The following is a 16,605-nucleotide window of genomic DNA, read 5'->3' on the forward strand; positions in this document are numbered from 1 at the left end:
CCCGCATAAAAACTGAGTTACTATTTTGTTGTTGAGATCTTTTATGGGAAAAGAATTTTCGAAAGGTCAGCAAATCTGCTGCTGCAATCATCCAAAAGTTTGAAATTTTGACCTTGACCAGGTTTTTTTGGAACAGCCTAGACTAATCTAGAGAAAGTTTTAAAACATTAAATATCAGAGTGTATAACTTTTGACCTGGAAAGTCCTAGTGTTTTTATGTTTTTGCCAAAAAAGTGACAAGCTTTACTTTCTGCCAAAAAAAAGAAGTTAATTAGTTTTCAAATCTGGGGAAGGTTGTGTAGTTGTTGTGGGATGACAAGGGGATGACAAACAGACCAAAATTAAATGACACAATAAAATGTTTAATTTTACACAAAGTTTTCAACTTTTATTTATTTTTTAAATGTTTTTTTATATGTAATAATATCAATTATAAGTCACAAATAATAAATCTTTCGTTTTTTATTAAACATCTCCAAAAAACACATGCATCTTCTTAATACTTAGGATAAAAGAATAAAAATATAAACCTTTCATACACCAATAGAATTTTTAGCTTTTTTGGTCCATCGACTTTTTACCTTGAAACAAAAAGTCGCGTCAAACAATAATAATAACAATATATAATAATATAATAAATGCTATAATTGATGTGGACCGCAAAACCAGAAACAAACTGTAAAATTTTAGATTATCTCGTAAAATATCAAAGTTTTCGACTTGGTCGCAAAAAAAACTTTCGAAATTTCGAGGTCCTTTGTCACAAATACTGAAAATCAAAATTCTCAAGGCATAATGACAGATAGAAACTGCGCTGGAAAATTAAGAGGAAAAATACGTAAGCATTGGTAAAAAACCAATATAAATAAAATAAATTCTCTAAAAAAACTCGTAATTTCGTAACACAACAAAATTACGAGCACGTTGAAGGGCAGTTACGCGTACGTTACAAAGAACAGTCAAAAGAATATATAGAAATATATATTATTAAAGATTATAGAACATGTCAATCAATCCATTCTAAAAGTACGGTGCCGATGATTGTCGGCTGTACATACTTGTTGGGTATGATGAGCGTCCCCATGGATATCCGTATTGGTTGCTAGGCGACTGTACTGACGAATAGCATTGTGGGTACGAGGACGATGGGTAACCGTATGGTGATCCTGGGGCGGGTGGTGGTCCATAGGGTGAGTAGAATGGGTATTCACCTCTGTAGGCAGCCGCTGCGGCTTGGGCGGCGTGTAATTGGGCGTCTGAGGTAATTGGTTGGTTTAATTGTGCAAGTCCTTGAAAGTCGAATTTATATGCATATCGTTTGCCGTGAATTTTGGTCATGATGTTTTTATCGTAATAATATCGTAAAGCACGCGATAACTTGTCGTAGTTCATGTTGGGTTTGTTTTTACGTTCACCCCATCGTCGGGCAACTTCGTCGGGATCGGTAAGTTTGAATTCGCCGTTGTTACCTTCCCATGCGATGAAACTCGCGTGTGATGGGTCGGATAAGAGTTCGAGTAAGAATTGCCATAATTGGATTTGTCCGCTTCCGCCGTGTGATGTCGTCGGTGGGAGAGATGCTGGTTTAGGTGAGGGACATGACGGGTTGTACTCTGTTGAAAAAAAAAAGAGAAATTCTGTTATAAATTTTTGTAATTTTTGATGTGATGTGTTATGAGTTTTAAGAGTAGATTTCCACACTTAAGTTTGCTTGTTATCATTCTTAGTTGGACTTAAGAAGCTTCAGTAAGGAAAACATTTTTTTTGTTGAAATTTTTTAAATGACAAAATAGAAGGCGGGCAATTAGATACTTGTGTTATCATAACAAATTTTTCAAGATTTTTTTTGCTGACGTCAACATTAAGAAACAGTCAGAAGTTTTTTAGAAGTATGAGTACTTGAAGCTTGAAGTATTAGGCAAAAAAAAAATAGAACTACGTGAGAATTTAGCCTCAAGGAAAAATCAACGCCACCTTATACAAAATTATAGTATGGAGGAAAATGTCCTTACCACTGTGAGATGTTGGGGGTGATTCGAATGATTTTGAAGGGACGACTGAATCTCGGTTTGTCGATGAAGATGGAGTCGATGAGGATGAAGACGAAGATGATTGGTTGTAAGCACAGCTCGTTAAATACTCCGAACCATCGGCACGTGCAACGGGCACGGATCGGGAATAACTACCGACGGGTGGCGACGCAGGACGTTTTTCAGCTTCTGTGCGTGGATAACTTGGCACTTTAGCGCCGTTATTAGCATTGTGACTCAATGGTGGGGCCAGGGCTTTATCGATATCTTCAGTTGTGAGATTTGGTAAAGGTGCTATAAATGAAATGATACAAAAAAAATAATATTATTTATTTGTGCAACACTTATTTTTTAACAAGATAAATTTATGTCATCGCCACATAGACAATTAAATCAGACTTTCGACCGTTTTTAATACCATTTATTTGATGTGACCGCTCTCTATCATTCAAAATGTTATTTTGTGCTTTGAAGCTATTTTCTTATAATGATTTGTAATTAACTTGAAGACCACTAACGACTCTCTTTAAAAAAACAATCAACTGAAAAAAACCCATTCAAATAAAAAGCACTTGACAATGAAAAAAAGTGGCAATTTTAAAAATGAGAAAAACACAAAATGAACACATCAATACCTTTGCGTAAGACGCATAAATGCGCCATCAATATATCGCCGTTGTATGCGGGAGCTAGACGTAAGAATTCTTCACGTGTTAGTTTACATAATTCTTGTCCCGTCATTGTAAAGGTGTTAACGTCAACATCTTTTAAGCTGAATTCTTTAATGGCCCACTGGACCCATTGTCGGACGTGCTCGTTGGTCCAGCACATGGGGTCGGCAGGTACGATAACACGCTTGTCATCTTCAGGTTGAATTTCAGGTTTAGTTTCATTTTCAAACATATTAGCTCGTTTTGGTGGTATATGAAAATCATCAAAATCGCTTTCGATTGAACGCTTCTTAGACCATGGGTCACTGTCTGTTAGCTTTGGTGGCTTTCCCGAAGGAACTTTTTGGTTTTCGTAAGAATCGAAAAGACTTTGTTCATCCATACTGCCCATTGATAGTGCTTCCTACAAAAGAGAAATGAAAATTATTTAAACAATTTTGTTATTTTGCACAAAATTTCGGTCTTTCGATCTCCTAATGCACTATATAATTGATTTCAAAATTAAAGAACCTCTTGATTTCAAGCGTCATTAACTATTTCGCAAAAATACTAAAGAGAAAATTAATAATAGTTTCAATACAGTAATTATCTTTTCGAAAATTTTTTTTTCTCTATCATTTTCTTTTATTCTTTCTATTCAATTTTTATTATTTTGTTAACGATTCATGAATAATATAATAAACAAAACAATTTCAACATAATAAGTGCTTTACGTAATCATATTTTGAATTGGGTTATTACAAGTTGAAGCATGACTTTCGAGAGGTTATTTTTCGTGATATGTCCGAAACTGCCAAAATTATAAAAAAAGCAAACGGGAGAATTTTTGAAAACATTTTCAACTTCTATAGTAGGCGTTGATTTAATTTCCTTATTTTTTCGTCCCGTGATAGACTCCCAGCTAACAGTAATTGAGTTTAAAAGTGAATAGAAAAATTTAATAAAAAAGACGTTTTTTGTCTCATTGATCATGCGTCTCACTGATCAAAACAACATATTAAAATCGATACCCTACTGTAGAAAAAACATTTTCAAGTCAATTAAAAATATCCTATTATTTTCTAAAATAGATAGCTAATTACTAAGAATTCTCTATCCTTACCTGTGCGTATGCAGTTGGGTCAGGAACAACGTTATTGGAGAGATCTGATCCCGCAAACATCTTGTTGTTTTGTTGTTGTGTCGATATTTGTGTGTGTGCAAATGTTAAATCGTTTCGTAGCTTCTCTTGTCGTTCTATTGAGTTGATAAAATATTGAAACCAATTATACAACCACACCAATATAAAACCAAATACAGTAATCACTTCGAATGTACTAAGTATAAGGTATAGCTATCAATACATGAACACGATCAATTAAAAATAATACTGAAATTTATCATTAATAGATAAGATAAATATTCAGTCTATAATTAATGTGTTGTTTGAATTGATGTTTGCTTTTTAGACCTTGATGCTTAGACGACAATGCTTGAAATGTAACTAAATTAATTCTCTTCATCGACTTTTATTAATTAGAGAAGAATAAAGAGTCGTTTATAAGCGGATGAAAGTAGAACAATAGTATTGAAAAGAAAGGAAAATATTTTTAACGGATGCTATTGATCATAAATTTAAATTGGTCATTTGATTTCCGATCGAGTCTTCTTAATTACAATTCTATTGTTCTACCACCTATTCTCCGCTTTTTGTCTTCTCTCTTTGTTAGCAGTACCAATAATTATCAAGAGTAATTAAATTGGCAGGTACCATCAAAAAGAAAAGTAAATTAAGAATAATGAAGTTGAAAATTAAGAAAAAAAAGCAAATTGTCCCATTTTTTTGTCAATCATTAAAAATCACTTTCCCAAATGCAAATGAATGGTCCATCAAATTTTTATCACCGTAAAAAGTTAGAAAATAGCTTATTATAGCTTCAAAAGTGTAGAAAAATCATTAATTTTTAAGTGACCTTTTTCATCTTCAATCTTTTTGTTTTTTCCCTGAATGTCAAAAACACTGCATGGACATCTCCTCCCCTTTCAGGTCCCCCTGTGATGTTCTATCAAGCCCTTGTCCCAAAACAGTTTGCACAAGGGATTGAAAGAATGAGAAAAAAATCATCATCTTATAAAAAATTTAAGGTCATCTTTTTATAAGAATATCCTATATAAAAAAGATTAAGAAAAAAAATTCCAAAAAAAAAATATTTTAAATTGAGATGTTACCTCATGAAAGTGTCCTGTTCAACTAATGCACTCTCTCTAAAATTCCCTTCAGTTATATACGGCCTTTTTCCTAAAAGACTGATTAATTTTTTTTCTTCTCGAGTAAACTCTTTATAATAGAGCTCAATTAAAAACTCCAACTATATAGCTTTTTTTTCTCTCTCTTACTCGCTCTATACAAATCGGTCTAACAATTATTTAAAAAGCTTTCTTTATCATTTAGAACAAAAGAGGGGTCCATTCAAAAGGCGTAAAAGACAATTAAACGTCAAAACAAACCACTCGACCAATCATGGCCATTCATTCTCTCTCAACCAATCAAATTGAAGTTAAAGCTAAAAATAAACCAATCATAACAAACTAAAATTCGTGACAAATGATCGTGATTCTCTTCTCTCTCTCTACTCAAAAAAGCGAAACAAAGAAAGATTTGTTTTTGTTATTTTTTGATGTTGTTTTTTTTCTGTTTATCTATTGTTATGAGTAATTTTGGATTATGAATGGAAACTGAATAAGTACGTCAATAGAGTAAGAGAGCAGAGAAACCTTGACAAGTTGATCTGTTTTGTTTATAAATGCCGTCAAATAAACAAACGTTATCGTCAAAAAACTCCGTCGCTTGATTACATTTGACGCTTTTTGATTTATCCTTTATTCTTAGTAACACGGTAACCTATAATACAATACAAATAGAAATCTCATATCACTTTAAAATAATTACAACACTTTGACAAGTCTCTATTCAATAATTACCTTGATTTGCAATATCTATCATTGATGTAGCTGCGACTTTTGCAATTTCGTTCATTTTTGCCGCCGCGAAAATAATTAAAATATTTTTATATAATAAATAATAGTTTTTTCGATATCGGTATAATTCCCTGTGCGCTGATACCTTCAACAAACTACCGCATCTTTGGAATGATGAAATTTCACAAAATTTTCACATATTTGATACGTTTTATATGAATTCGCATTTGATTTGTTTTATAAATTGTCTTCAGGTGGGGATGACTAAAATATCACATACTAATGCTAGAAGTGAGAGCGTTCTTTTTCATTTTCTATATGATGCATTATTAATTTTCGCGTCGCTTACGTAAATTCTAAACTGTCATTCAATGCATGGCCAGCATTTGTCAGAATCACTGACCCTTTTCTTGCATAAAAACCCTTAGGGTCGTTTTTGCTTCCCTCACATTTTTCATTTTGGCAGTGAAGAAACTAAAATACTGTATCTTGATTTTAGTTCTCCTTAATAGCACTTTTAACGAAAAATCTCTTTTTTCGTACAGTAATTAGAAAAAATTGTCAACCTGATACAAAAAGCTGAGAGGTCTTGGTTAATGGGAACATGTCACTTTTTTAATGGACATTTTCTTGTCAAAACAATCTTTTAAAAAGTAAAGTTACTTACTTTTTCCCCATTGACTTTAAATCCTTATAAAATAATGCGTTTCTACTTTTTTTGTTTTAAGTTGACATGTGAGTTGTATACTGACCTGTCATACTTTTTTTTTTTAAGAACAAACTATATAAGACCATAAGGCTTCTGTGGTCAAAATATTAAGAACAAGTTACGAACATTTTAAGGCTTTGCAGACCTGATTTCTTAAGGAAAATTGACAAAAATACTCAAAACATGAAAATGAGAACATGCTTAGAAATTTTCTAGACTTGAAACTCAAAAAATAAGAACATCCTAAGGCTTCAAAAATTTTCTTATATGGGATGAAAAAACGTGTAAGAGAGTTTCTGAGAGCTTTGAATGAATGAACAGTCTCTCATTACTTTGACCTCTCCCTTTGCCCTCTATTTTACTCATACAGTTAGTAAAAAAAATTATATGCAAAGAAGTGCCTAAAAGCTTCGCTAGACGTCTCAATTTTCTCCTTCAGTCCATGTAAAAATTTTAATGTCTGTTTTAAAGCTAAATAGTATGATTTTTCTAAAATTTTCTACCACTGCATTTGACTCTCTACATCTCTGAACCTATCATCGAAAATCACCCTCTAATTTCTGCAATGACAGTCACATAATTTTAAAGGGGGTGGAGTTCGGGTCCCTTTATTTTGACACTTAAATCGTTCTTATTTTATTAATAGCCGATTTACTTATTAAGCTCACGATGGCTTTCATGCTGCCTTGTTTTATTACGCAAAAAAATTTATGTTTATTCTTACACCCTTCTGCCAATGATGTGCAGAGGTAGGAAAAAGTTTCAAATATAGTTCAAGAATTTATCTTCACGCAATGCGAAAGAAGTAAAAACGAATTTTCTTTCCTTTTTTATAACCTTGGCGGGAACACCCTTGTTTCGTGTACTCCTACTTGCTAAGCTCAACGTTATCGGGGGAGCGAACTCAGGCAAGTTAAGGCCTGTGCAAAAAATTCGATAAATCGTGACGGCCGTGACGGCCAGTTGTTCCACCCCTTTTTATGGGAAAATTTTTTGTTATTTTCACTCTTCATATTAATACCAAAAATTCTGTTTCAGCCATTTGGGGAAATTTAAGGCAAAACACCTTTTGCTGACGTCAGCAAAAATTTGAAATACTAATATCTCCTGGAATATTTATTGAAATGAGCTCAAATTTTGTACGAAGGTAGGGTGGATAAATGTCTTTCATTTCCAAAAAACAAAATCAAAAATTGATGACGTCAGCAAATATCAGCAATTTTCGTTTTTCCTGAAAAAATGCTGACGTCATCAATTTTTTGGAAAGTTTTTTTTTTGGAAATAAAATATATTTATAAACACTACCTTCGTACCAAATTTCAGTTCATTTTGATAAATATTCCAGGAGTTATTAGCAATTTAAATTTTCAAATTCAAATATTTTCCAGGATTCTTCTAATCCTTATACATTATTATATTGATTGATTTAGAAATTGCTAATAAGATTTTTCAAATGAAAATTTTTAAATCAATACTTACTTAATGCCATGATCTTCGTGACCAGTCGTCTCAACGTTCAAAATAAAATTTAATTCTTTTTTTCAAAGTTACTTTATTACCGCCCTATTTATATGGGGGAATTAATCTATATCTAATACAATTTTTTCTCGTTACGGAGGTGTCCCCGCTGACCCCAGAAGTCTACCTACTGTTAATATGATCTGTCATTATTTCGACATTCAAGAATCTCTTTTTTCTTCTTCGCTTTTGAATAAAAATGACTTTGACAGTTTATTTTGACTGAAGATTTTTTTTGATTTCATTTTCATTTCTATTGTCATTATTATTACCGGCTTTTTTAAATGATCGTACTTTTCAAGTTTAATTTAGGACTCACATTCATATATAGAATATCACGTGTTGTAGATTTGTGTTTATAAATTGAAATTCAAAATTTCAACTGATTTTTGCATGCGAAGCTATGTATAGTTTGTTAGAAGCCAAAATTAAAGCAGATCCAAACTTGAAGCAGCATAAAGATCAAGTCACAAACCAGGGGGTTTTGCTTGAAAACTTCATGGTCTATTTACTTTTTGAATTTAGTTTATCAATACGAATGAAAAAAAAGATCAATAACATTGGAATCTAGACGGTGCTTTTATTTATTTAATCAATAAAAGGCAAAATAAGTAAATTAAATAAAAGCAAGTAACAAAAAGTGTCTCTTCTTCTATTCAGCAAATAATTGTTTGCATATAATAGCTTTTTATATAAAGACTTTCACAAATAGAAGCAATTGGCTAATGTTAAAAAGGTGTCTCGTTTCAAGTATGTTTTTATTTGAGGCAGAATTCTCTTCTTTTTATAAGAATTTCAAAAAAAGACCCGGCTGTCCCTCTTTTATTTTCTCAAAAGTGACTAATAAACGAGTGCTCTCTCATACTGAATTAGCTGGGAGACCCGTCTACTCTGTTCGTGTGATTTCGGAGTATAGCATTTAGTTAAAAGGAATAAAAATATAGAAATAACAGAGTAGCCCAGAGTAGCCGGGTATTTTTGTAGATGCCAAATCTGGTCGCAGAATTCTATTGGCTGTCAAACAATTGTTGAAATCACGTGATATTATTGTTTTGATTGGAAGTGCGCGAACCTGATTGGCCAACCTTATCAACGGCTTTTTTGGCACGAAATTCAAAGCAAATGTAAACAAATTCAAACTGGGTCAAAAATACCATACTCTCAATGAGTAGCTTCTGATGGGAATTTTGCTTTTATGTGGTGTAAGTTTGAATAGAGAGTATGGATCTCCAGACTAATACTGAATATGAGTTCCTCATTTTTCGTCTCTTATAATCTAACTCAACGAAAAAGTCAATTTAGTGAGCTGACTTGAGAGTAAAGATGAAAATGAAAGCCATTCACAGTTTTGCTATATATTTTTTTGTTTTTTATGTGGTTTTAATCATAAATTGCGCTAATGATGACAGTTTTGAGGCGGATGCAGAAAATAGTGGTAATAGTGGAGACAGCGAAAATGAAGTACAGCAAGAGGGTAGTGGAAACGGACAAAAAGATTCGTCAAAGAAAAGTCAGAATGGAAAACAGAAGCAAACAAGGTTAAAGGCAATCGACGATCGGTTTTATGATGAAGCTCTTCGTATTTTCGAAAATCCCGACGAAATAGGACTTCCTCATCTCTACACTGCTCAAGAGAGAATGATTTTTGACTTATCCAAAAAAGGTGTAAAGACTCTCGAGGTGTACAACCCAGTGAAAAAATTAACAAACAAAGAACTAATTGACCCCGAAAAAAAGATTATCCCTAAGAAATCAGAAAAACCATCCATTGTAAAACACTTTTACGAGAGACTCAACGGCGAAGGGGCAAACAAATTGCACATTAGAATACAGACCAAATTCCACGGCATTCCGAGAAGATATATTCAGACATGGTTAAACAGAAATAAAGATCATTGTCAACAGAAACCCCTTTTTAAGAACAAAAATAGGCTGCAACCAGTCGTGTCTAAAACGGTTCAATCACATGATCTGGTTAACATGGAAAGCTATCCAATCACCATTGGCGATAAAACGTATAAATATATACTATCTGTTTTGTGTGCTTTTACTCGGTTCGTGCAGTTACGGCCCTTGACATCGAAAGAACCTCGTGAAGTGCTCAATCATCTTATTAATATATACAGGTAAGACAGTTTTCATCATAGTTTTCATCGGTAGTCAATTTTAATTTTATTAAAGATCCTTGGCGTTAAATATCCTTATTTCAATGCATTGTGGCAATTAATTCAGGGTAAAATAGTCAAATTCCTATTGAAAATTAGGGTCTTGACCCTATAAACCAAAATTAAAGCACTTACAATTTCAATTTTTTACAAAGTTGACATTGCATAATGGCATCGATATTACCACTTTAATGCGTTGTGACAATTAATTCAGGGTAAAATAGTAAAATTCTACCTGTTTTAATTTTAGTTTAGGGGCCTTGACCCTATAAACCAAAATTAAAGCACTTACAATCTCAACTTTTTACAAAGTTTTTATCGCATATTGTTATCAATATCCTTATTTCAATGCGTTGTGACAATTAATCTAGGCTAAAATGGTCAAATTCGACCTGCTTTAATTTTGGTTTAGGGTCCCTGACCTTACAAACCAAAATTAAAGCACTTACAATTTCAATTTTTTACAAAGTTGAAATTGCAAAATGGCATCAATATTACCACTTTAATGCGTCGTGACAATTAATTCAGGGTAAAATAGTCAAATTCGACCTGCTTTAATTTTGGTTTAGGGGCCTTGACCCCATAAACCAAAATTAAAGCACTTACAATCTCAACTTTTTACAAAGTTTTTATCGCATATTGTTATCAATATCCTTATTTCAATGCGTTGTGACAATTAATCTAGGCTAAAATGGTCAAATTCGACCTGCTTTAATTTTGGTTTAGGGTCCCTGACCTTACAAACCAAAATTAAAGCACTTACAATTTCAATTTTTTACAAAGTTGAAATTGCAAAATGGCATCAATATTACCACTTTAATGCGTCGTGACAATTAATTCAGGGTAAAATAGTCAAATTCGACCTGCTTTAATTTTGGTTTAGGGGCCTTGACCCCATAAACCAAAATTAAAGCACTTACAATCTCAACTTTTTACAAAGTTTTTATCGCATATTGTTATCAATATCCTTATTTCAATGCATTGTGACAATTAATCTAGGCTAAAATGGTCAAATTCGACCTGCTTTAATTTTGGTTTAGGGTCCCTGACCTTACAAACCAAAATTAAAGCACTTACAATTTCAATTTTTTACAAAGTTTAAATTGCATGATTACATCAATATCACCACTTTAATGCGTCGTGACAATTAATTCAGGGTAAAATAGTCAAATTCGACCTGCTTTAATTTTGGTTTAGGGGCCTTGACCCCATAAACCAAAATTAAAGCACTTACAATCTCAACTTTTTACAAAATTTTTATCGCATATTGTTATCAATATCCTTATTTCAATGCGTTGTGACAATTAATCTAGGCTAAATTGGTCAAATTCGACCTGCTTTAATTTTGGTTTATGGTCCCTGACCTTACAAACCAAAATTAAAGCACTTACAATTTCAATTTTTTACAAAGTTGAAATCGCATAATGGCATCAATATTACCACTTTAATGCGTTTTGACAATTAATTCAGGGTAAAATAGTCAAATTCGACCTGCTTTAATTTTGGTTTACGGGCCTTGACCCTATAAACCAAAATTAAAGCACTTACAATTTCAATTTTTTACAAAGTTTAAATTGCATGATTACATCAATATCACTACTTCAATGCGTTTTGACAATCAATCTATGCTAAAATGGTCAAATTCGACCTGCTTTAATTTTGGTTTGGGGGCCTTGACCCAATAAACCAAAATTAAAGCATTTACAATTTCAATTTTTTACAAAGTTGAAATTGCAAAATGGCATCAATATTACCACTTTAATGCGTTTTGACAATTAATTCAGGGTAAAATAGTCAAATTCGACCTGCTTTAATTTTGGTTTAGGGGCCTTGACCCTATAAGCCAAAATTAAAGCATTTACAATCTCAACTTTTTACAAAGTTTTTATCGCATATTGTTATCAATATCCTTATTTCAATGCGTTGTGACAATTAATCTAGGCTAAAATGGTCAAATTCGACCTGCTTTAATTTTGGTTTATGGTCCCTGACCCTATAAACCAAAATTAAAGCACTTACAATCTCAACTTTTTACAAAGTTTTTATCGCAGTTATCAATATCCTTATTTCAATGCGTTGTGACACTTAATCTAGGCAAAAATGGTCAAATTCGACCTGCTTTAATTTTGGTTTATGGTCCCTGACCTTACAAACCAAAATTAAAGCACTTACAATCTCAACTTTTTACAAAGTTTTTATCGCATATTGTTATCAATATCCTTATTTCAATGCGTTGTCACAATTAATCTAGGCTAGAATGGTCAAATTCCTACTGCTTTAAATTTGGTTTAGGGGCCTTGACCCTATACCCCTCCGGCCGTGACATCAGTCTTTATGTCTACACCTCTGTCTGTCCCAGTGACAACGGTGATAATTTGTTAGGGGATGAAAAGTTGTGATAGCCAATATTGAGGATAACCAAACTTTGTTTGCTTTTTCCTGAGGGTTGCGAATTAAATTTAGCTTTCCAATGGACATAAAATTTTGTTTTATTCTATCACACTAATGATTTTTGGCTGATTTTCCATTGTATCAACGGGTCTGTTTAATGATCACTTTTTTTATTCTCCAGACGATAGCGATGATTTCGATGCACAAGAATACGACAAACATTTTGCCAAAGTGGAGGAAATGCGTCAGTCAAGTATAAATCATCAAACAAACTACAATCGCAAAATGGTCGAGCGTCATGCGGCTAAACATAGTTCAAAAGTTTATTCGGTTGGCGATGAGGTCCTTGTTAAAAACCCAAAAATAAAATCACGCCATGGAAAACTTCCTTTAAACGAACCTAGGGCATTCAAAGGGAGGATTACAGAACTAAAAGGTAAAAATTATCGTATTATTTATGAGACGGACTGTGGTGTGCAAGGCAGTGATTTGTTCGCCATTGCCAACATCACCAGTTTAACAAGAGATGAGGATAATAAAAGGTTGCGCAGTAATCCTATGTCTTCAGAAAGTGTATCAACTCGAAATACACGCCGCACTCGTAATGCTCGTCACAGCCCACAGATCACCGTAAAAGCCAATGATGAGAACAAGGAAGATACCGAGGAAGTACGCTACCGGGAAGCTATGGAGGCGCTGGAGGCACGACTTGCTTTATTTGATATGCAGCCCGTCGAGATCTCTTGAGATGGAAATTGCTTCTTCCGGGCAGTGTCAAGAATGATGTATGCAGATGAAGAGCAGCATTTATTGATCCGTAAACAAGCTATAGAAAAGATGAATGACTATCCAGAGGACTACGTTGAATTCATTGAAAATAACGAGTCCTTTAATTGTTACATAAACAGAATGGAAAAGAACGGAGCATGGGCAGATATGGCAATCATTCGGGCAACTGCCGAAGCAATGAAGGTGGAAATTCATGTAGTAAGTTCAGCTATGGACCATATTGCAACATTCACACCCGATGACTATACTGAAACTATTTTCCTTGGGCAGGTTATGAATGTGCATTACGTCGCGACAACAAATAGCAGACAACCTCAAACTATACCTTATGGTGGAATAACAAGCGATGGAATTGGCCTGCAGAACACGTCAGCTGTAGATGTTAGCCTTACATGGCTGTTCAACTTCTTAAAGAATAATTCCGATTTTTGTCAAAAGATTAAGGATTCTAAAATCTCTATAGCTGGAAATGTAATCAAAAGCTTTAACCAATTTCGTGCAGGAAAATCTGCTGATGCGAAAAGGACATGGCTAGAACTTTTAAGAGGTAAAAAATACCCCTTGTCAACATCGATCATTAACGCACATAATGTACCGAACGTTACTTGTTTTCGGCCTTTTCTCAAGATCAACGGTTTTAATTCTTTCTATTTTCGCACTTCATATGGTCGATGTAGTACCTCGAATTGTTTATGGAGTCTTCCCGAAAGTGCAGATAAAGAACTGGATATAACCTCAATAAATGGACTTAAGAATTTTCCTATACTTGAAAGAGAGAGTTGTGCATCTTGCGCCGGTCATTTCGATGCAGAAAACAAATTGACAGTTGCCTCGCCGTTTTTAATGGTTTTTGGTGATGGTAACTCTTTGAAAGATTTCCCTGATACTATCTCATTGAAACACACTGACAAACTTCTCGAATACAGTCTTCAACTCGTTACTCTTAAAAGTAATACGAAAAAAAGACTTCATTACAGTTCCTTCATGAAGCACGGGGAAACACACTGGACATTCTTCGATGAGCTTTTATCCGGAAATCCTATCAGAAATTTTTATACTTTGCCAAACGATACGGAACAAGATATCTCATTAGTTATATATGTATGCTTCAGCCTACTGCGATCAATTATTTCAATCAGCCAAACAAAAAGAAAACGAGCAAAAAAATCAACTCAAAACAGCCCTTCGAAACGCACCATTGCTTCAAAACCAGTAGAGGTCGAAAAAAGTCTCATAGAGCGCGAGTACGTTCAGCTTATTCGCAGAAGAACACTGGACGATTATATTGAATTCGACAGGCATGTAATGCAAGTTCCGGGAAAAGGAGAACGTTACCTCAACGAACTGAAGATTGACATAAGTGAGAATGGATTGAAGCGGCCCATTCACTTGTCCGTATGCAGGAAGACCGGAAGAGCGTACGTGCACGATGGTAACCATCGTATGGCTGCATTGAAGGATTTGGCTGTCGAATGGGTTCCTGTTCGCTGCACGTACTTTTTTATCCGCCCAGACACAGATATATCAATGCCCAACGTCCCTCAAGAGAATGTCGCAAGCTTCCCCGACTACCCATTACCGGAAAACATGGGGTTTGAAGCAAAATCCCTACAACCATTGTCATCTTCTGACAGTGAAGACGAGAGTGAAGTTTAAAGTGCACTTATAGTTTAATTAGCTTTTTATATACTGGATTTTATTTTGATATACCAGATCTTATTTTTAGTATCTCCTATTTTTATTAGGACATACCTTTTCATTACTTTCATTTTTACAGTATCGATTCTATGTTTTATTTGTTACAGGCGTGTTCATTCAATTCATTTTGTATATGTTTCATTTTTCTTTACTCTCGGGTACCTAATAGCCGGGGGGTTTGGAATAAGCAGGGGGGTTGGAAAAAATCTCAAAATTTAATAAGCGGGGGGGTTGGAATAAAAATGTCCTGGGTGGAAAATGTTCGAAAAGGAGGCTGATACAGCAGAATTAGGGCAAAAGAGGGAACTTTCAAAAAAAAATTCCCAAAAATCAATAAGCGGGGGGGTTGGAATAAGAATGTCCTGGGTGGAAAATTTTCGAAAAATTAATTAGCGGCCCCCCCCCCGGCTATTAGGTACCCGAGAGTAGTTCGATTTCTTCTCCAAGGCCTTCTGCTTTCTACAAAGAAATTTCCATAATTTTAATCCGACTTTAACCTGGAGGCTAGAGACTAAAAGGTTTATAGAGACAGGGGGTTGGCATTGAAATCTTAGACATATATGAGTACTCAAAATTTCTCAAATGTTAGTCTGGATATCACCTTTTTGGTATTTTGTTAAAGATTTCCTTTCTGTTTAGCCCTTTAAGTGCCAATGTTGAGTATATTTGGGCTATATAGGAGAGGGAAGCCCTAGTTTGAGTTAGAAATTCCATTTATGGTCAAGCAAAAAAAAAATTCAAAAGTGATTTTAAGCCAAAATAGTAAAAAAAATGTAAAAATTTGAAGAAAATCCACTTTTTTGAGATTTTGACCGAGTGATCCAAGAACCTCCAAACTTGGCCCTGTTTTACTTTATTCTGTCATTTAGCAAATTGATTTAAAGTTTTACCATTGGTAGTCTGCGCAGACTCTAAGCTATCCAACGAGCTATGAACGAGCTTCTAGCTCCTTCGATATCCGGAGATAAGCCTTTTAAAGTTTGAACTAACGATTTTGTTAAAAAAACTTAGAGAAAAAAAAAGACCGTGGCACTTAAGGGGTTTTGGTTATAGATATTTTTTAGTTTATTAGATTTTATATATTCTTAGTTTATATCCTATCGTCAGCTACATACAGGCTACATCCAAACATACTTTCTTTTTCGTAGATTTTAATCGGGAAAGGCTAGCTTTCTCTCCATAATATCTAATCAAGATGTTTGTCTTAGTTTATACTCACGTGTTTATTGTGTTACTTCATTAGGTTTAGAAGAATTTATATTGCATAAAATCACTATCATTTCAAATAAACTGAGCGTTTCATTTTTTAATTTCTCGATACTTTCACCAGCCGTAAGCATGGCGTAAATTTCTTGGACCAATGAGTGGCTTGAGTTGAGTTTTTTTACAAGAATATACTTTATAAGAATATTCATGATGAAATTGGCAAAAATACTTAAGAATACCTGCATCATGGAATCTGGCAACTGAACCTAAGAATGCTACAGTTTTAGAGCATTACCAATTATTCTCCAGCAATACTAAAAGGTTCCATGCACGGTATGTATTGCATGCTAGATTGGGCTCTTCCAGTGGGGGTAATTCGGATCGGTTGAGGGTTATTTTAAATGTACAGGGGGTTAACTGATGCTTATCCAGGGGGTCAGACCTGCTGTCCGGAGGGTAAATTTCTAAAA

The 16,605-nt window shown here is 34.0% G+C and overlaps 1 protein-coding gene across 1 annotated transcript; it reads right to left on the reverse strand.

The window, feature by feature from the left end:
• Positions 1-366: 366 nt before the first annotated feature.
• On the reverse strand, positions 367-5,027 carry LOC136803045 (transcriptional regulator Erg-like). Its single transcript, XM_067059799.1, has 5 exons — positions 4,910-5,027; positions 3,804-3,937; positions 2,666-3,104; positions 2,013-2,324; positions 367-1,613 (listed from the first exon to the last, which is right to left on the reverse strand). The coding sequence occupies exons 2-5, from the start codon at positions 3,861-3,863 to the stop codon at positions 1,021-1,023; spliced, it is 1,404 nt and encodes a 467-aa protein (XP_066915900.1). The 5' UTR covers positions 3,864-3,937; positions 4,910-5,027; the 3' UTR covers positions 367-1,020.
• Between the last annotated feature and the right edge of the window lie 11,578 nt (positions 5,028-16,605).

The sequence above is a fragment of the Clytia hemisphaerica genome, unplaced genomic scaffold (genome assembly GCF_902728285.1).
Source record: "Clytia hemisphaerica strain Z4C2 unplaced genomic scaffold, Clytia hemisphaerica genome assembly, whole genome shotgun sequence".
Lineage (NCBI taxonomy): Eukaryota > Metazoa > Cnidaria > Hydrozoa > Leptothecata > Clytiidae > Clytia > Clytia hemisphaerica.

Excerpts from the sequence above, each read along its gene's own strand:
- LOC136803045 (XM_067059799.1), bottom strand. The coding sequence starts at position 3,863 with ATGTTTGCGGGATCAGATCTCTCCAATAACGTTGTTCCTGACCCAACT. Across the intron at positions 2,325-2,665 it reads TTTATGCGTCTTACGCAAAG|CACCTTTACCAAATCTCACA; the intron begins GTATTGATGTGT and ends TTTCATTTATAG. Across the intron at positions 1,614-2,012 it reads ACCCCCAACATCTCACAGTG|AGTACAACCCGTCATGTCCC; the intron begins GTAAGGACATTT and ends TTTTTTCAACAG.